The sequence below is a fragment of the Aythya marila genome (assembly GCF_965140915.1).
Source record: "Aythya marila genome assembly, chromosome: 3".
Classification (NCBI taxonomy): Eukaryota; Metazoa; Chordata; class Aves; order Anseriformes; family Anatidae; genus Aythya; species Aythya marila.
Window position 1 is genome coordinate 115,888,976 of NC_139044.1, and position 21,020 is coordinate 115,909,995.

At 40.6% G+C, this 21,020-nt stretch overlaps 1 protein-coding gene across 7 annotated transcripts in view; it reads right to left on the reverse strand.

Annotated features, from left to right (window-relative positions):
• PKHD1 (PKHD1 ciliary IPT domain containing fibrocystin/polyductin) overlaps positions 1 to 21,020 on the reverse strand; it is a 255,796-nt gene that overhangs the window by 94,446 nt on the left and 140,330 nt on the right. For all 7 annotated transcript variants that reach the window (XM_082758117.1, XM_082758115.1, XM_082758116.1 and 4 more), the window contains 4 exons: positions 14,175 to 14,352; positions 13,477 to 13,672; positions 5,202 to 5,267; positions 3,599 to 3,718 (listed from right to left, as the gene is read on the reverse strand). In XM_082758117.1, coding sequence (XP_082614243.1) covers positions 3,599 to 3,718; positions 5,202 to 5,267; positions 13,477 to 13,672; positions 14,175 to 14,352 — 560 coding nt within the window. The remainder of the gene's footprint in view (positions 1 to 3,598; positions 3,719 to 5,201; positions 5,268 to 13,476; positions 13,673 to 14,174; positions 14,353 to 21,020) is intronic.

Sequence of the window (21,020 nt, forward strand, 5' to 3'; positions counted from 1 at the left end):
ACCTCATGTGGCAGCTTAAAATGAGATATGATAGGAAGAGGATTACACTCACCTCTGCAGGAAACACAGACAAGTTTTGTTCATAGGTGAATTTGCAATGCAGCAAAGGACTACCACAATCTCAGCATCCAGTTTCCACTCTCCTAACCTAATCAAAACAACAAACCTCCAAATCCTTAGCTGAGCTTTTTTTATTATTATTATTTATTACTTTCTGTATCCGTGTAGATTGTGATTTGCCTCCTGTGATCATCTGAGCACACTCAACATAATTCATTCATTGTCAGTACATAGGCCACCACTGCCATTGACACTCTTGTGCCTCATCATATCACTCTCTGACACACAACTATGTTTTTGAAGGCTGAAATGCTTTGGTCTTTTAACAATCATGAGATCTAAGTAGGGGTGATTTTTGACCTGGGTATAATGTGATACATAAGAAGTTGAAACATGATCTGGTGTTGTCTTCTTGCCTTGCTCTCTGAGAGCTACGGATAACAAAATACACAATGGAGTGCAAAATCCAACCATGGCAAAAGGATCAGAAGGAGAGCAAAGCACAGAGCAAATGCACTGCTATTTAATGTCTGCATAAGGGGTCAGATATAATGGAGGTGAGAGTGGAGTAGGAACCAGGGAGAAAGGACACTTTCTCTCTTTCTTAATGGCATGATTCATGTTCAACATGAAATACCAGTGGAATGGATGGAGTACTGTTGTTGGAAGAGAAAAGCAAGTCCACTGTTTTGGGTGTTGCACTTGGACTTTGGAGACTGGCGGCCAGTCCCCTGTGCAGGGATGTTAGCATTGTCTGTACAGACAAATACGTCCTTACATTAAGGGACATAGACTTTTATGGTTCAGAGGACACGCATTAACAGCAAGTTAGGTTAGGTCCAGCTACTCCTGAATGAGGTTCAGGACACAACTTATGGCACCTGACCTGAGTCAGCTGATGAGTTCCAACCACAGTAAATTCATTTAGGCATTTAGTACAATCTGAAATGCCTCTTGAGACCTCTACACCATGGCACTGGCAAATATGACTTGGAGGATACCTGTATCCATCTAGGTGTTCACCTGGAGCCCAGGCAGGACGATCCTGAAGTGCTTCAAACACTAGATATCTTCATACAAGCAATATATAGAGCCCTGGACTTCTGCATAATGTTGTCATGGAATCTTAAATGGAAACTCAGTTCTCAAAGATATCCACATTGATAGCTCAGTAACTCTACTAGCTCTGCTAACTGGAATGACCAGGAACAAGTTCAGATGCTTAGAAACAGACTCCTCCTGTTACTGTCGATGCACATAGGGCATAGGACCTACAGCAGCTCACACCCCTCCATGGTCATCTCTGTGGCTTCTCTAGCCTCTGACCTTAAAAACACTCAAAAAAACACACTGCGATTTTGACAGGAAATAAGAAACTAATTGGGAGAAGGAAATCAGTTTTCATGTAAAAGTAAGTTACTACCCAAAAGTAAAGACAAACATAATATCAAGGTGATCCAGAATGAACGTGTGTTGGGAGGAGAGGCTATGTTGTTTGTTTTTCTTAACATTTGTCACAAATATGAAGATTAAACTAAATACTCATTTAAGGTTGAACATAATTCTCAATTTAATCTGAAATTATATATTCAATCTTAAGAAGGTTTGGGGTTGCTTGGTTGTCTTTTTAGCTTTTTTTTTTTTTTTTAATCAAACCATAAGTATATGTCAAAATAAAATAATGTGTCAAATTGGAAACATTTGCTGAAATTAAAATAAGTTCACAAAGTGTTTCAGTAAATCTGAAATTCAGTCAAACTTATAAGAAATTGAAAGAAAGGGACTGTTTCAGACAAAAATCTTTTATCCAACTTACAACCCAAAATAAATGGACTTCATAGAAGAGTCTGAGTGAAGGGGCAGGGTGATAGCATCAAAATCATATTTACATGACATATCATCCTTTTCTAAAGTTGAATTACTTCTTGCTACATGCATAAGCTTTTTTCCAATTTATTTTTGTAGAGATTTAATGCCAAGGACACATTTTGGAAGCATAATAAGGAAGACAAAATAAATTCCAGATCAATAGTAACAGAATCATAGAATTTTAGAATCACCTAGTTTGGAAAAGACCTTAAAGATGATCACATCCAACCATCATCTTGACCTACCAAGTCGCATTACTAGATCATGTCCCTTAGTGCCACATCCACACCTCTCTTAAATACCTCCAGGGATAGGGACTCCACCACTTCCCTGGGCAGACCGTTCAAATGCTAGACCACACTCTCTATGAAGAACTTCTTCCTGATATCCAATATCCTAATATCCTCTGACACAACTTGAGACTGTTAATAATGTCAACCGTCCTCATATCTGGAAGATCTCCCAAAAGAACTTCCAGCTCTAAAGAACATGGTAGAAAGCAAAAGTTAGCTGGTCAGAGAAGGTCGGAAAAAACATATAGACCTTGCATTGTAGAGAATGATCAACAGACTTACAAACTCTCCCAGCAAGTGAGAAGAGAAACCCCAGACTGAGTACACTTCACTGAGACCCCTCCTCTTCCCTTCCTGTCCTCCCATCACTTAGCTCCCAGACATATAAAAATAAAAACTATGAGCCTGGTTTTCAGTACACCAATGACATATTTTTAATGACACGTGACAGAGGAGTCCAAACTACGACTGGGGCTCCACATCAAAATGCCAACACAAAGCAACAGAAACTTCTTTCCACAAAGATTTCACATGCAAAAAAAAAACACACGGAAGAGTAAGAGGCATGGAGCAGTGTTAGCCCCGTTTCCAGAAGTGGAGCTGCGGTAGGCACACAGACTTTTATGGCATCACTCAAATGAGGGGACCCACCACCAGGTCCTAGAATATGTCAAGTGCATACCGCTTAGCATTCACAGGAACATAATATAATTCAGTCTGAAGGGGACCTCAGGAGATCATGTAGTCTAACCTCCTGATCAGAGAGGGTCAGCAATTAGGTAAAATGGTTATCACAAGTTTTCTGCTCCAGATTTTGCAGCAAGTTGCCCAATATCTTTGCTAGAATACAGGAGGGTGATCCAGCAATAAAACTGTAAACTGAGTCAATATTTAAATATAACTTAATTCTGAGGTTAAAATACAGATAGAGGCTAAGGTATCCACAGCAAACCAGCCTAGAGATTATCATTGATACTGGGAATTGCAATAGGAAAGGAAAACTAACTGTAGAAATGTGAAATATGCCCCCTGCACAAAATGCAAAGGTATGTCAAGAGATGAGACCTTTGTTACCTATGATTCTGCTCCTGAAGTGAAGTCCCTGCATATAATTAGCTTGAATATCAGTATGAGTGAGTGTGTGTATGTTTGCATATATGTGTAAATAGAAAAGAATTATTATTATTCTGTTCCAAAAATTACTCTTCTTTACTGTGGACAAGAGTCCAACATAACCAGGAACAAATGCGGTGTCCCACCCACATAAGAATGAACCCCAGTGCCGAGGAGCATACATGTACATTGCGACACAAATACCTATACAAATGTAGACAGAACCCAAAAATCCTACAGAAATTAACCCCCCCCTTCCTTACTAGGTAAGATGATGACATCTTCCCCTGGGCCTGGGATGCTGCAGTTGAACCCACCCCAGCCTTTTTCTACATCCTTCCATGTCTCTGGGTGCGACCATTTCAAGACAGCATCAGAAGGAACTACAAAACAGGACACAGAAAGACATAATTATCATTTTCAGTAGCTGGAAGAATTAACATTTCTTTGATAGTTAAGCATCTGTGGTATTAACATCCTTGTTTTGTCACTGATGAAGAAACAGTAACTGCTTTTTGTTATCTTCCATCCTTAAAAGAAATTTTACAATAGAAAAAAAAATCTCTCCCAGAACCATGTTTTTGGAGCTAAAGGGCAGAAAGGTATCTGAAAAACAGATTGAAATTCTTTGGGACCCAACAAAACAAAGCAAACCTTGAGGTTTCTCATCACACTTAGCTTATATTATGCTTTGTGCATATGCTTCACAACTACTTCGTTATTTTTATTTACACCATCCAAAGCTCTGGGCACTTTGAACACAAAGTTAAAATGAACAAGTTAAAATAAAAGCCAGTCACCTGTGCTTGGTGACAAAACCAGGTAATCAAAATGGTAGATAACTCTACCAGAAAGCACCAACTCTTCTCATGCATTTTTCTCCACCAGTGCTCTAGAAAACAGACTGAATTCCCCGAGTGTGCTAAAGTAGGAAAGGTTAAAAAAATAAAAAAATAAAATAAAATAAAAATAAAAAGAGTAATAAACTCTCACAAGTTTTTTTTAGCCTTAGAAAAACAGTCTTTATACATGTAAATTAATTGCCTATCTTTGCTGTGCCATCAGCAGAGGAGGGGAAGCCTTCAGGGAAGTCCTACACACTGTTTAGCATACCCTACACTAATGCAGACAGGGCCTCCCTCTGGAGGCCTCTGCAAGCACCTACCTCTGTCCTACAACTAAAGGAAATTCTGGCATTTTTCTTTCTGAGCAGGGCTTCTTTAGATATTGAAAACATAGGGGCAAGCTCATGCCTACATGCAGTGGACTAGAAGCCGCTCAGTAACAACATGGAGTAAAAAATCCTCTCTGTTGCCAGCATAGGGAAACAGAAATTAACCCCAGGTTGAGCTCTTCAAGGCTTGGTCTTCATTTCCTTATCTGTTCAGGGGGAAATGCTCTATAAAAAAAAAATCTTTAAGCTTTATTGCTACATAAATCGTTATTGCTGTTAATAAACAGCAAGGCAGCTATGAAACTAAGAGCAAATTTTGGAGGCTTTCCTCATCTCTGGTGTATTATGCTGTCTGACTCAATGTGTAACTGTGCAGTAATGTCAAACTATTACACTAAGATCACTGTGGAGCACTAAAATACACTCTAGTTTTACATTCCCTGTGACCTTTCTGATCTCCTATGATATTTCTTAACAAAAGTTTATAGTCTTTTATAATGTGGAATCACACATTTATCACAAGCAATGGTAGATATGGCTCAATGAAATGCTTAAATGAATGCCAAGAGCCCCTGTTGGGTTGATAGATGTACAAAATATTGAAGTGAAATACAGCAATATGTTTCTGAAAAAGTAGTAAAAAGGAAATAGCGTGTCTCCCAGACCAAACCTTTAAATAGACTGTCACGCACCTGATGTAGGTAAAGGGACTCTTTCCTTCCCTTTCAGTGTGACCTGAATTAAGTCAGCTCCTGTGACTGAAAACAGAGAATTAAAGGGAATTACAGCAAGGCCTTACAAATTAACCAAACTGAACCAACCAAACAAAAATATATAGTAAATGAATTGCTAAATATGATTTTCTGATAACATTTTACATTTCTAACATTCAGATTTTTTAAGAACTATGCAATTTTCTTTCTACTCATTTTTGTCTTTTTTATACTTTGAGAAGGGATTAAACAAATACATTTTAATTTACAGATACGGAGGGTCTCAAGACAACTCATTAGAAACAGCTAAAAGAAAACATTCAACAATCAGAAATTCTAAGCTGGAACATGAATCTCATTTATCCCACTATAAATCCACAGCAGTTCCACTAACACAAGCAATATTACACCATTGAATGCATAATGTATTAACTGGCTCAAACAGCGAATTACAGCTTTTATTTTGTAGTTTGGTTTTGATTTTTTTCCCCCAAATCTGGTATCTAAAAGAGATGCTTTAATTAGTCAGACTTTATAGTCTGAAGACAGGGACCCTGTGTTCTGTGCTGTGAAAAGAGGTCAGAAGCAATTATCACAGTTGTAACCTTTCTGCCAGTTTATTGTCAGCAGGAGAAGGGCCAGGATAATGCAAATCAAACTAAGAGGAGCAGAAGAAAACTGCTTCAGATCCAGCTAAAAGGCTACCTCTTCTTCAGCTCCAGTGGCATATAAAGGCATTTCCTTTCAGTCACCAGACTGGAACAATCGTAGGTTAAAATAGAAACACTCTGCCAAACACATAAATCTCCTGTCCACTGCCCAACGCCTTATGGTGACCCTAAAATACCATTGGAAGATTTTTTGGGGGGTAGAAGAATTGTATAAATAAAACCATTGTCAGAACCTCCTTCAGTTCCAGAACACACCAGGAATTTTCCTACACGTGTATCAACCCACCGATGGGATCTCATGCCATATTGTAATTTACTTATTTTATCTTTAAACAAGTCTCTGTACTTTCAAATTGTGAGAACGTCCCTTCCCTACCTCCCTCCTTTTCTCCCAGTGCAACTGAGCAAATTTAAAATAACTGAGGTTCATTAATTTTAAGTGTTCAATAAATTAGTATGAATAATCAAAAAACTTGATTCTTTCTGATAATTACTATTTGATGTCAGTTGAAAGCACTCGATTGAGTTAGCAGCATATGCTCCTATGCCAAATGAGGCTTCCATAATTAAACAGAAACTGATTCCATGAGGTTTTTCTCATGTCTGATTAATTAGTAATCAGGTGCCTCAGCCCTGTTCTTCAGTGACACCTTCTCTCTCGATGGTAGCTGTGGTTTGATCTATATTCACTCAAGCCAACCTGCCCCAGATCATCACACAATGCTCGAACTGAACAACATCATGCCCTTGGGTGGCCATAAGGTGAACCTCTGAGAGGAAAAAATGACATGAAGATGCTAATTTAAAGTCTTTAGCATATTGTTCATCTAGCTTTTAGACAATACTCATCTATAGGTACTTACCTCCCCCAAAATTAACCCTTGCGAAGGGCATACTTCTCACTGAACATTAAATGATGACAAGCTAGTCAGCCTGAACTCTCACAGTACCACTGGAGGTATCTCAAAAGAGCTATGCATCCATCTTTTTGTACACATCAAGGATGAGATATGCTGTAGTGAGATACCTTTCTCTCCTCTCTCTATAAAGGAGGGAAGGGTAAGCTTAGACAACTACTGTTAGATACCTGAATCAGGTGAAGTTAATCCCTCTGGCATAGATCTTCCTCTAGGCTACCCCAACTAGCAAGAGAGAGAAAGCAGCACCTTCAGACCAGCAGTCTGGGACCATGAGGTTCCTCACAAATAACAATAACCCACCTTGGAAAGCCAGTTTTGATCTTTTGTTTTCTATTTATGGTGGCCTTCTTTATCTTGTCAATTGTAGCAGGGCAAATTTGGAATCAAAGGTGTTACATCAATACACAGTAGTGTTAGGAAAAGTGAGAAAACCAAGCCCTGACATTACCCTTTTATCAATAAACAGGTTTTGTCATTTTTTATTTTTTCCCCTTAATTTTGAAGGCACTAAAGTGCAATCATCTAATTAAGGATGTATGTATTGTTGAGAGAAAAGCTGTTCTTCTAATTAAATCCTCAGGGAACATAAAATCTGATCGATTTGCTATATAGATCTCATAAAGGGGTTCAGTCCCCTTACACAGTGAAGAAAGGAACTGTTAAGAGGTGCAGCCATGTTCTGAGTCAGATGCAGAACAAAAGACTCTCATATTTGAAGTGTCATCCAACCACACAGTGTGACAATTCAAACCATTATAAGCCATCGATACCCTATGCAGGAATGTGGGGCTGAATTCTCTACAGCCCTGACGCTTGCACAATTATTAATGTCAACTGAGTATAAAGTGCAACGGGTGTGAATCAGTAACATTTTGTTGCTTTTTCCCAGAAAAACTCACAAAAACTGATTAAAGAAGGAAAGATAGAGGCCTGGAGAATAATCAAGACCACAGTGACATAGTCCTTCTGTTTGTTTTGTTTTGCTGTTGAGTATGTTATTATTGTTTCTGTACAGGACAGGAAGAGATATAGGCAGTACAGACGAAGGACATCATTAGTAAACATTGAATTAAGGTGACTCTTCACAAAATTTAGTTATAAGGCTCCAGGGTTTAGTTGTATAAAACCTTTATAAGGCTCATCAATTTTCTGTCTTATTACAGCTCTTCCTGGATGCTTGGGCTGTGAATCATAAATATAGGCCTTCTTGACTATACTCCCAGTAACTTTCTTCTGGTTTAGGGCTCCTTGAGTGAACATGAAGGAGGAGCAACCTAGTCTTTTATCAGCTTTGCAGTGACAGGGAATTTTGCCTGTGGATATTAGGAAGGGCTGAAACCAGGATAAATGGCTCCAATAGCCTGACTTACAAATAACAAGCAACTCTATGCTATTTAACATCAATTGGGCTAACATACATCACAGGCGAATCAAAACTTTTAGACACTACAATCAACAACACGGTGAGACACACCTCTAGAAACTGGAGAAGCTGGGATAGGATATTTTGCCACCATCTGCCAGGGACTGTTAGAGCAGAAACCCAGAAATATGGTATCCTGGGGACACTGCAGTGAGGAGAAGTGATGTAAAAATATATCTGGGCTAGTGGAGACTGATTCCTCCTTACAGCAGATTAGCATTTGCAGTGATGGAGATGAAGGCAAGAGCTTCCTCCTGAAGATATCACACAGTCAAAAGACCATCTCTGAAACAATTATAAGGCATTTCTTTATTTCTACAACTGACCTGTAGAAACTACTGATGTGGGGTGAATTTTATCAAGCTGGAAGAACAGAGTCATGCCTGTACAACCAGACCCCCAATAAATTAATTTTCAGGTCTTTCACCTAGGATTCCCCTTTTTCCCTGAGCAATAAGGCTGAAGAAAAATTATTTATTTATTTTCTGTATTTTAATACTAGAAACAACCATTCTTAAGAGCCTGTTTTTCTCCTATACAAAGCAGATACAACAACCCGTGGAGTAAAATGGAAATTAGATCATTCTTTAGGAATTCAGAAAGACAATAAGCATAATCAAATTATTTTTTTAACAACTACAGAAACTCCAAACCTGCTTCTGACACAGCAGTAATAGGAGGCTGGGCCTCAGGCCTTCTTAACAACTCACACATGAGCAGCCTGAGCAAAGTCAGCAGGATGACCTGTCTCCACAAAAGCTGTGTCTATTGAAAAATGTATTTGGGGTAAATAAAAAGTTTGATAATCCTTTCAGTGATGTTTGCAATAACGTTTGTGACAAGCCGTTCAATTTTAGAAAAAAAAAAAAAAAAAGCCAAGAGGGATGTGGAGATGAAGCAAGCCAACACTTTGTTTTATTCCAAAAGAAAATGGTTTAAACATTTCAAAAGTGAACAAAAAGGAAACAACATCTCTCTGGTTTTTAGCCAATTCTAGTATTGCCCAGAGACCTTAACCAAGGAGCAGTACCATGCTGTGGTACCATATGCTCATATTTGTAACAGACTTAAAAAGCTCATAATGTTATTATTGTAATTTACACAGGACATTTCTCCTAAAAATATCCCAGATGTCCCAGTGTGACGTTTCTTTCCACCTCTGTTGTTACAATAAGGGTGTTTTGTTTTGATACAGCATGGCCACATCATGTGAAGGCCACTCTCCTGTAACATGGTTGAGCCACAATGGATCGGTATTTATGAAGCCACACACTGGAGCCCATCAGTGACCTTTGAGGAGTACCTCTTTTATGATATGGGGCGCCCCAGAGACAAACAGGGTGATGCTACAAAGACTGAGCAATGTCAGAGCAAAGCTACTGATGTAGAAATCACTGAAGCCCTTGGATTCCGTTGGCACAAGATGGCCCTGGCATCCTCACTTTCCCTTCACCCTACATCAGTGGTGAACATGGCTCTTACTCCTTGAATGCCAATCCCTTTGCATGGTCTGAAAAGATTATTTTCAAAAGGAATCATGGGTTGGTTAACAGGGGTGATGTATGTAGGGAGCAGCAAGCACTTTTGTTAAAGGATCTCTGCATAGGTGCCCCACATGGCAGAAACACTCTCCGTTACAATTATTTCTCCCCATTCAGCTTCCCTTTCATTGTGCCACGCCAAGGTCTCATTTACAAAAGTGTGAGCATGCAACGCATCAGGGCAACTTAACTCCTTTAATCCCCTCCATACGGTACATTTTCTTGCCTTTTGTGTCAGACAGACATTTTTTTTCTTCCCCAAAGAGAAACACTTGCATGTCGCTGGGCAATTTTGGACGGGGGGAGCATGCACAGCGCCTGAGCCGGACGCGAGCTGCCGGCCAAGGTGGCTTCGTTCAGCTGCCCGCTTCGTTTGAATAACAATATCTTCTCCACCATCAGGTCTTCCCTCCCCTTCTCCTCCTTTTTTCCCCCTGTGTGAATTCGGGAGCCTGCCCGTGAATGAGCTGGCATCTGATACGTATTTACCGACGTTAATTTTGGATGTAACGCACCCCTGCCACTTCCCCGCCGTTTGCCCTAAAAGGCTTTCCAGCGGGCACAAAGGCAGAGGGTCAAAAGTAAGGTGACCCCTGACAGAATGTACAATTATTAGAACGAAGCGGGACACAAGCAGCTGTCGAAACCCCACCGGCACGGCAAAGTGCTTCCAAAAGTCGGCGTATGAATAATACGCCGGAGCTCTCCCCTCCGCCCCGCCAGGGCCGGCGACGTTGTGCGGGAAGAATGATGGCCTTCCCGAGCAGCTGCAATAATTGTGTCCCCATTGTCCCCCGGCCCTCCCCCGGCCACCCCCTACAAGTGCCCATTGTGGGCGCGGGGTCGGGTGATTATATGCTTGGGCTGATGCCGTTTGCGCCCAGCTGCCTGGCTGCTGACACACGAGCACCGAGAGGGGGGACCCGCGTCTGCGAGACGGGCCTCCAACATACCAGACCTTTTACATAAGTCAAACAGGAACAAATGACTCTTTATCGGCCCCTTCTCCCTTTGAAGTGGCGGCTGCTTATGGGTCCTTACAGCTTTTCCTCCTTAGCCCGAGCAAACATCCTCCTTTTGATATGCTACATGCTCATTATCTCTGCCCCATTTAATGATTTTTGATTGAAGGGTGGCAGCGCGGTTGCCAAGAGGGTAGCTAAAGAGGCTCCACACAGGCAGGACTACAAGAAAGGCTTTCCTTGTGCAGCAGCCTAAATTTGGAGTTTCTTAACAGTGTGTTCTTGTTCTTAGCAGCAGATAAGGGCTGAGCGTGAAATTCTTAATTAAGCAGTAAATAGAGAGTGGGGTGTCAGCAGATGCAGCCTGTAGCCATGGAGACCAAGTCACATGAAGGAGGGAGCTGAGACTAAATGCCGGCCCCAGGCTCAGGCATGACTGACAGCTGAAGAATCCGACAAAGCTTGTAAACGGGATTAATTAGTGGGCTAATTATTTCATATAGTTAAATGTAACTAAAAAATAAAAACAGCTTGCAGAGTTAGGCGGCAAAGCGTTCTGAAAGCCAGGCCTTCAAGCGTTGTCCTCTCTGGGTTGGTGCTTGGACTTGTAGGGCTTTAAGGCCAGAAGGGACTATTGTGGCAGCCGTCCCCAACCTCCTATGGAGCATGAATCCTGCCCCATGAGGATTCTAATAGCTTCTCACAGAGCTGGAGCATATTTCTCTGAAAAGAAGCCCAACTATCATCTAAGGACCTTGAGTGATGGAAAGTCCACCACATGCCACGAGTCTGCTCTGATGGCTAATTATCCTCACCCTCTCAGCCTGCACAGAGATTAGGAGAGAAATTAAACGGCACACCAGGGCTACGAATCTGTTCGCTTTATTCCAGGCTTTTACCCTACCAACAGTGTTAGATATTAGGTACTCAACACTGAATTATTGATCTCACTGCTATAAAAGTCCTGGCTGAAAATGTTCATAGCATGAATTATACATGTTAGGTGTTTTCATAAATTTTCCCTCGTGTATTCTGGGTGATTGTTTCTCTCTATATTAAAATGAGAAACAACATCGAGCTCTTCGTATAATAAAAATCAGAATGAAAGGAAGGCAAATGAGGAACAAGAATGTATCTATGATGCAAGAGTGATATATGCTGGCCTGATCACCTTTTCCCGGTCTTCCCAAGGCCATCATCTCCTCTATTTTCAACAGTAAAAAGAGACTAAGAAATGGCATCTTCTGAGCTTTCCCATGCTGCTCTATTTATGAAACTGCAACTCAGGATATGCAAACTGGAAAAAGGTTGACTTTCATATTTGCAAGAACAAATTTGCACTGTGAGAAAACTGAAGTAATTTTTAAAAAGCAATATTTTTTTCCAGTGGATACCTAACATGATCTCTACTCAACAGCTATATCTGCTCTAGCAGACTAAACTAGGTAGAGCTATGGGACTAAGAACTGGCTCCCAATAATCTGCATGGCAATATTGCTGGCCAACTTTCTGGCACGTCTTTGGCCCAGACCAGTGCACTCTCCCAGATGGTGACCATTATGGTTTGGGAGTTAGCACAGGACAGGGATCTTTCCTAATTTGAAGCCTGGGTGCATCCAGCCTGTTTTGAGAGAGAAAATGTTAAGCTGTATGGACACAAGCTGTGCAATACGAGTTGGCCTCAGGACCAGAGATAGATGTGGCAAGTATGACCCCTCAAACTGAGGTTAAGGGATAGGCTTCCTCATTTCTCCTCAATTTTTATTTCTGTCAGACTGTTTTGTGGATTACCTGCCTTCATTCCAGCCATGTTTTCCTCTCCTCTCTCCCAGTCATTGTTCCAGTTGCTTGTTCCTAAGCAGATCCTATATGAAAAACCCATTTTCCTGCCATCTCCACAGTGTAAGTCAAAAGCAATTCACTAAAATGAATGGATTACATCAGTGACAAAACTCCCTGTTTCTGTGAAATTTAGCATCTTGATGCTTTAGTTTCCCTGTATGATGAACACAAAGGATAAACTATGCCTCTCTAAGGCACTGAAGTGCCTTTGTTATTCTAGATTCTACTATTATTAATGACAGCAACAATCATTACCTTGCCTTTTACATACAGAACTTAGACCCTTAGAAAAGAATTCGCTTGAGAAGGGGAATTATGGGAACTGACCACATCTTAAAAGAATAAATAAAATTTGAACGTATTGACAATCCCAATAAATAACATTAAATACCCAAATTTCTTAAAGAAGAGACCACCATACTTCATGATCCAGTGTACAAAGCCACCACTCTCAGATGTGAAGGTTTATGATGCTTTTGAAAGTTTACAGTCACAGGAAAAATCCTTGTTCAGTAATCCTATTGCTTTCAGTGGGCTTATCCTAGATAGATTGCACATGGTTTATTAATGATACATGTGATATGGGACCAGCTGACACCAGAGATCATTAGTGGAATTTAATGCCTTTTCCTCTCCAAAACACCAATTCAAATTCAACTGATGTCATCTCACCCACTATTTATGATACATTCCTGTTCTTGATAGATTAGGCATCAGATAGATCGGATAGATACTGACCTGATGTGCATGCATTTACCTATTTGATTGGTCTTATTGGAGAACTGCATGCTTATTGAAAGGCCATTTAAAGACTTTCTTGTGTCTAGGGCTTTTTAATGCCTGGGGGCTTTAATTGAAAAGACATCAGACATTATAACCCTCATATTGCACTTACCCAAGTAGGTTAGTTTCCTCAGTCTGCTGTCGAGATACCAGTCACAGTTCCCATGATGACCATAGGAAGGCAGTGATTGGAGTGGCTGTCCAGTCCTATTTCCACAGGACACTATAACCTCAGAATGGGCAGGAAGATCCTTGTGCTCCACCAGCAAGTAATTCCCAGTTGTGAAGTTGCTAAATGTCACTGAATACTAGAGAAGGGGGAACCAAAATAAACACATCTGTCTCTGTGATTAGAGCTCCACAGAGCGCAGTATAATAGAGGATGATGTTCCACACGTGCAACATATTCTTTTGCAAAATGTGTACTGAAAACATGGAAGAGAGTGGGGAAAATTAAGTAGGAGGTGATGGTGAATGTAGATAAAATTCCCTTGTCACCTTAAAAGATACAGAAGAACTATGTCTTCTGAAAACCATCCTTTGATATGTCTCAAGATAATACGAATTTTGTAGGTTTCTTAGCACCACATTGAACATTCATCTACTATGTCCAAAATCTTATTCCTACTCCAAGTTACTTCTGAGAGCTTCAAGACTAGGTCGTCATATCTAAACCCTGCCTGTAAATACAGAGAGATTTTTTGAGTGCACTTAATGCTTCTTTTTCCTCTCTCTGCCCACCCAGAAAGATGAAAGCATGACTATCTCTTCCAAATGTAATTTAGAAATTATAAAAAATGTCTGTGTTACCTGGAGCTGTTTGCTGACCAAAGGGTTGTCAAATGTCAGCATGTAAGTCTCTTTATCCAAAAGAAGAACCATCCAGCCATATGGGTTTGATAAAGTATCAGGGACATAATTGACTGTGGTTGTCTTATTCCTACTGTCAGTCACGGTTAAATTATAGGGAATGTCTGGAGCCTCTTTTCTGGAGAAAAAAAAAAAAAAAATTACACAACTATGTCATTTTGCAACCTTTACAGTTCTATTTTTATTTGAATTACAGTAGTATGTGTTGTCTCTCTCTCAGAACGTGACTTCATTTGTATAGTTCTTTACAAACACAGTAAGAAACGATCTCTGCCTGAAGAGCCATAAAAAGAGAGAGAGAAAGAGAGACAAAGGGTGGAAGATAAAAGGCACAGAACAGCAAGGTTTGTGCCAAAGCAGAGCAATGGCAATAGCCAGGGTACCAGCTCCTGTACTGCCGGGATATTTTCCCATCCACCAGGCTCATGATCCTCAGGCTCAACTTTCTGGATCTTCATCTTCATACAATGGTTTAATAGAGTTTCCTGGTTAGTCCTACTTAAGCAGTCAGAAGTTTTATTAAGGCTGAAGGTGAGAAAATCCTGTATAATTAAAAATGCTGCACTTTGCCTGGCTCAGCATGCAGTACAAAGCTGGGGCTGCTGCAGACTGATGAAAGACTTCACAAAGTGGGTGAACATTTAGTACAGCGTGTCTGCTGAGCATCCAAATGAGAACTCAACCCCCTTTTCCACTAGCACTTTCCTCTCCTAATTCCTATCCAATCTACTCAGAGGAAAAACTTCCTGAAAATATCACCAATAGCAATGATATTCTGAATGGCTAAAAACCCTTTAAAATTAAGACAGCTGGGGGCCTTTCTCTACTAAAAATAGCAAATAATGCAGTGAGGCTAGAATAGATATAACTACCTGCCTTGAGTATGGCCAAAAATTTACACTGCTACCTCTCCAGGGGCAGACTCCATCTTTTTCCTGCACATACACTTTTTTCAAATTATGCTAAACTGACCTTGATTTTTGAGCTTCTAGCCAGATTAACTTCTTACTAGTACTATTGTGAGTTTCCTTAAGATACAAGGCTGCGTAATGTAATGTGTAAAAATACAGAATACTCTGCTTTGAGGAATTCATTTGTTGAAGGCAACAAACTGTGTGAAGGAAAGGATGAAGATGAAAGGCCACTAACCTTTCTGATGTTCAGATATTGAACATCGTCTCTTCATGTCTGATCATAAGCTGCTTCAAAACAAAGATTTTAATTCTGGTCCTCAGCATCTTGCATACCTGCAATAGCTCTTGAAATGGATACAAACTATGGTTTAAACTATGTTCTGGTTAGCTACACTGTGCTACTGCTCCACATCTGGAACTTGACCGAGAAGGTCTTTGAGCAGCCTCCAAAGACACCATAGAAGGCCTTACTGACTTATAAAGCAACACAGATGGATTTATTTTGTAACTGAATCATGCCATTCACATTAAATATCAACAGAGAAAAAGTAGCTTATATCTTCAAGACTGAAGGTGCTAAAATACTGTTTCACTCAAATTGGTACACGACACCCAGGTCCAGGATATATGAAAGACATAGGAAGAGTGAAGTCGCAGCTGCTGGAATTTACTTTTTTTAATTTTAAGCATTGAACTACAGTCATACCTGCTCCCTCTAGAGGCAACGAGAAGCATCAAGCTCCTCCAGAGGATGTAAGATGTGGGCTAAAATGTTCTCTGCAGTAGCTTTTTCTCCATGACCTGAATGAATTTGTGCAACAAGATTTCCACATGAGGAATCACATTCTGATACCAAAAGTGAGGAAGAATAAATCCTAGCCTAAGAACCTCGGCCCTGTCTCCTTACTGTGCATACATGCACAGACTGCCTAAGCTTGTCTGAAAATTTGATGCATCTCATTGTGGCACCCTTCTTAGTAGAAACTGGCAGAGATTATTCCATATCCTGAGCATAATCCCAGTTGGCTTGCAAAGGGATTGATGCGAGGCTGGCTAAACCACTACAAATACAGGAGGAACTCTGATGGCAGCATCCATAATTCCTGTTGAAGACTTCCCATTCTAGAAAGAGTTTTACCCCATCATCACCAGCATCTCCCATCCCATGCACCCACAGTACTACAGGTGCTTGTAAGAAAATTGTGGTTTCAGCTGCAGAACCACAACTTGCAAGTTTTTTCCTACTTCTTGCATTTCTACATATTATGCATGGGGAATTGATAGGGATACATGTCCTAGGACTGCATATCATTCCCAGCAGAGGAGAAGCCTTGCTGGCTTGCCACAGTACCCTGGGGCCATGATTCTGCCATAAAGATGAATGCAGCAGATTTATGCATGAATCAAGTGCTGCTGCAGGATCAAGGCAAGTTGATGATTTCACCTTTAGTCCACTTAGTCAGTTTTGGCATTTGAGCTGACACTGAGCTAAAAATAAAAAGTCTTTTTATTGTATATGAAACAGTATTTCTAACTGTCAGAATGTTAGCCCACAACTAGATATCCTGGAATCATAGAATCATCCAGGATGGAAAAGACCTCTAAGATCACCTAGTCCAACCTTTAACCTAGTAATGAAGTTAATTAAACCATGCTACTAAGTTCGAAATCTACACGTTTCTTGAAGACCTCCAGGGATGGTGACCCAATCACTTCCTTGGGCAGCCTGTTCCAATGTCACACAACCCTTCCAGTAAAGAATTTTCTCCTAATATCCTAAACCTACCTGGCGCAACTTGAGGTCATTTCCCCTTGTCTTATCACTCAGTGCTTGGGAGAAGAGCCCCTCTTAGCATATTACTCTGTGCTTTAGACTGGATACAACCCTCTTACTCAAGACAGACAATGCTAAAGCTCATCATCTTGCAGTCATTACATGACTTTTGGTACATGTAATTTTCATCTCAGCTCCCCCTTGCTGCTGCAGAGACAACAGAAAACTACTGAAGCAGTTGTCTTGGAGGAGGGTTGCTTGCAGATTTTTTTTTTCTCTTTTAAAATCAGTTTGTTTTTTGTTTGTTTGTTTGTTTTTTCTATTCTGTTGCCTATCACTTTGGCAAAGGGCTTTCTGACTACCCAGAAACATTCAGCTGAGAAACAGCAGTGGGAAACATGGGAAATGTGAATCAGCAAAGAATCACTCAACCAGAAGATATTGGCAGACCAATGAAACTGACTGGAAGGAGTTTATAAGGCTTAAACAGCTTTCGTACTACTAATAAACCTCCTCTTATAGGCATTAACTGGACCAGGATATTAGGCTGCTAATTAAGCAAGTAAATGACAAGCACATTATCGCCACAGTTATCAGCACCTGCACAGGTATTCAAGAAAACATTTTTAGCAGCAGTGGCATACCAAATATAGTGTGGTGCAGCATTAAACTCTCCTGCACATCAGAAATTGCCTGATTGAGTTACAAAGGTGTACAATGCCACAGTAAGTGACGGAGACTCTGACGCATCCTCTGTGCAGTATAGATCCTCACTTTTTTGCTCTTTACTCTTTTTGTTCTTCATTGCTGGAGAAGTCTGATGAGACTGCTTTGACCACTCATCTCAGGGATTTCTTCACAGTACTTCCAAGAAACTATAAAGACAGAGGAGAAAGCCAGGAAGGGACAATCCTGCTGGGATACAGGGAGGGATACAAGTCTACTGATTTGTCTGTAAGAAATTTAGGCTGCAATGCCACACTTGCCTGGTAGACTCCCTGACTAGTGAATGCAATGTGAATCCGAGATAGTTGGACATGACCTTGATGTGAAGTTATAAAGTCACCTCAAATAGCTATCCTAAACTACATAGCTAACTTCTAGATGGGTACAGTTAAATTAAATAAATCTTTCCGGTATTCCAGGAGACTTCATTGCAGAATTTTCCTTTGGGAAAAAAAAAAAAAAAAAAAAAAAAAAAAAAAAGTGCCATAAAGCTTTGCACGGCTTATAGTAAGATAGTCTAGGTTCCCTGACCTTCATTTGGAACTTTGTTCATGACCTAGGAAGGAAAGGGAGCCAAAGAGAAAGACTACCTGGCATCTTATAGCCTGAAGCCTCTGGGGTTTCCTTCCCCTGGAATGTTGCATCCTTGCTTTTTCACACATCTTGCACCCACAAACACATGCCCCGCTCCTGACATAGTGCACCATGCCAAAAAAAAAAAAAAAAAAAAAAAGGAGCACCCAATAATCTCTGCAACTATGCACAGAAAACTTGTACAAGAAAACACTGAGCCTGGTACTGCATTCTCCTTACAAGGATGTCAGCGGGCTTGATTTTTTCACCTATATGCCAAACAGTCACCAAAATGGAAACATCCTACTAATGGAGTTACCAGCCACAATTAGCACCATTTCCATTTGCCCTAAATAGCCAGCGATTTCACTGTGCCCTAAATAGCCACCAATCTACCTCTCCTTAATGTTAATGAAGCAGAGTAGCACTCGCACACACGAGTATTTCTAATTCAGAGGATCTGAGGGAGCCTGCACGCATCATTAACATGGAGAGCTTCATTATCAGAGGAAAGAGCCTTCCCCTGAACTTCCCCTGGCTTTATTTGAAAGAAACTAGGAGGCAATGGTCTTAATGCAAAATTAACCCTCACTTTAAACTGCTGGAAGCCTTTACAAACTGTAAGGGGAAAAAAAGGATGACTCATTGGAAAGGCTGTATTTTTATATTGAAGCAGGTTTCAATTAAGGAGCAATTTGCTCTAGAAATATGGCAGGATTGCTAGATAGGACTTTACAGTCTGAGTAACAATTTACCAATTGTAATCATATAAACTGTTATGTAATTTAGCTCAAGTGCATTGTGCAGAACTGTTCAACATAGATGGCCCACAAAGGATTTGTTAAACCAATCAACAACATCAAGCAGAACAAATATTAACTCTCCTGTTTATGTTTACCATTAGCTTACTTATCCTAAGGGTCCATATCTGTGTGTATGAAGGCAGACGCTGTGTTTAGTTCTAAATGCTTTCTGTTTGATACATTTGTGTAATAATCCATTATGATTATCCCTCTCCTAAAACAGGAAACAATATAGCATCTAACTTCAAATGGGACACCAAATGTTTATATCAACAGTACAATTTATTGTTGGCCAAATGGAGGCTAATTCCAAATTATAGCCATACCAAACACTTTACAGGTTTGATGCTAGTCCCAAGAATGGTTCATTTTACTTTAATTGCCAAGAGTCGGAATTTTCAGCTGCTTTCAGTAAATGCGTGCATCTTTGTTGAGAAAGCATTTGATTCAAATCATCCTTGTATTAGGAATCCTTCCCATCAAGCTTTTGCAAGCAGTTTTTTTGGAAAGTAACTAGATCGTTGTTCTTGAGCAGCCTCTATGGAATAGGCTTTCTGAATTTGAAGTAAAGAAGAATTGAGATTATCTCCCAGGAGCAGAGAGTCTTGTGAGCAACAAGCTAAGAGGGCTCCTTTTAAGACAACTTTTGAGTTGGCTGCTCTGGCTTCTATGTAACTCATCCTTGTTCTTAAATCAGTTCCCCAGCTTCTACAGTTTACAGGCTGGTATTTTAAGGAAAACTAAAATCAGGTGCAAATTCTGAGCTGCAATGTGGCTGGTAAGCAAGCAGTTCAAACATATTTGCACCGTAAGCATAGCAAAGACCTGTAGATGACAACTTTGTCACCCTGCTTGATGTGGGCATCAGGTAAGGGCTCTGAAGCATCCAAGATGGATTTGAAAATTTGGATGCACATACTTTGGTCATGTTTTTAGTGAACCTCTGTTGCCCATTCAGTCCTCTACAAATTACTAATATCTTATAGCTAGTAGTTCTTTGGTTATGATAGAGTGTTCCTGCCAGCAGACATAGCCTGGACCTATCTGTCCCGTAAGAACATCCCAACAGCTTGACAACATTTTCCTTGCAAGCAAAGAAAGTGTAGGGCTATCAGATGCCTCCTCAATGCTAAATACTCCCCCTGTACTCAGAAACATCCCAGCCAATAGTCAAGCTGAGGGCTAGGCTTAGGGACATGTTTTGTCTTTTTTACTCACAAGCAGGATCTGTCTTTCTTTCCACTACCCTAGACTGCAGGATAAATGGAAGTCGATCCTTTACTGGGTACCAAATTTCTCTCAGCTGCTTTGGTGGGATGACACAGAGAAAATTTTGAAGCTTAGCTGATGTGTTGGTTGACTGAACACTCAAAAGCCAACTATTAAATATTTGCTTATTTTGTTTATCCACCTTATGTCACAGGAGCCTTGAAAAAGGCTGGGTTATGAGGCCAAGTGAGCACACATGCTGCCCCATGTGTGAATCCAGTCATCTACACAGGGAGGATACATGACCAGAGAGCAGCTAAGCATGTACACATTGAGTAAAAAAAAAAACGGTGACAGTCAGGGTGTTTCACAGCAGGCGGGTGTTCATCTGAAGGCACCACAGTAAGTAAATATCAAAGGAAAAGCAAAACTAGAGTAACCATTTGAACTCTCTTCAAGACTCAAAGACACGGAGGTAGGGGGTGTGCTATTCTTTTCACTCTAAGCCATCAGCAGCGCCTGGGTTTGCAGCAACTGAATGCATGCACTACAGGAGAGGATATTAGACCAGATTTAAGAATTAAGGCTATAAAGAAGAAGTTAATCTTTTCTTCTGCAGCAGACTAAGAAGAGGGAAGCAATAAAGGGCTCGAACTACAAGACTGGTGCTGAGCAAGTCCCAGGTTTCCCCAGCAAGAGGGGGAAAGCAACTGAAAAGGGAACAAGAGGTGAACTTCCTTCTGGTGCGTGCGGTTGCAAAGTGTTTGGAGTCCCCGTTGCCGCAAGG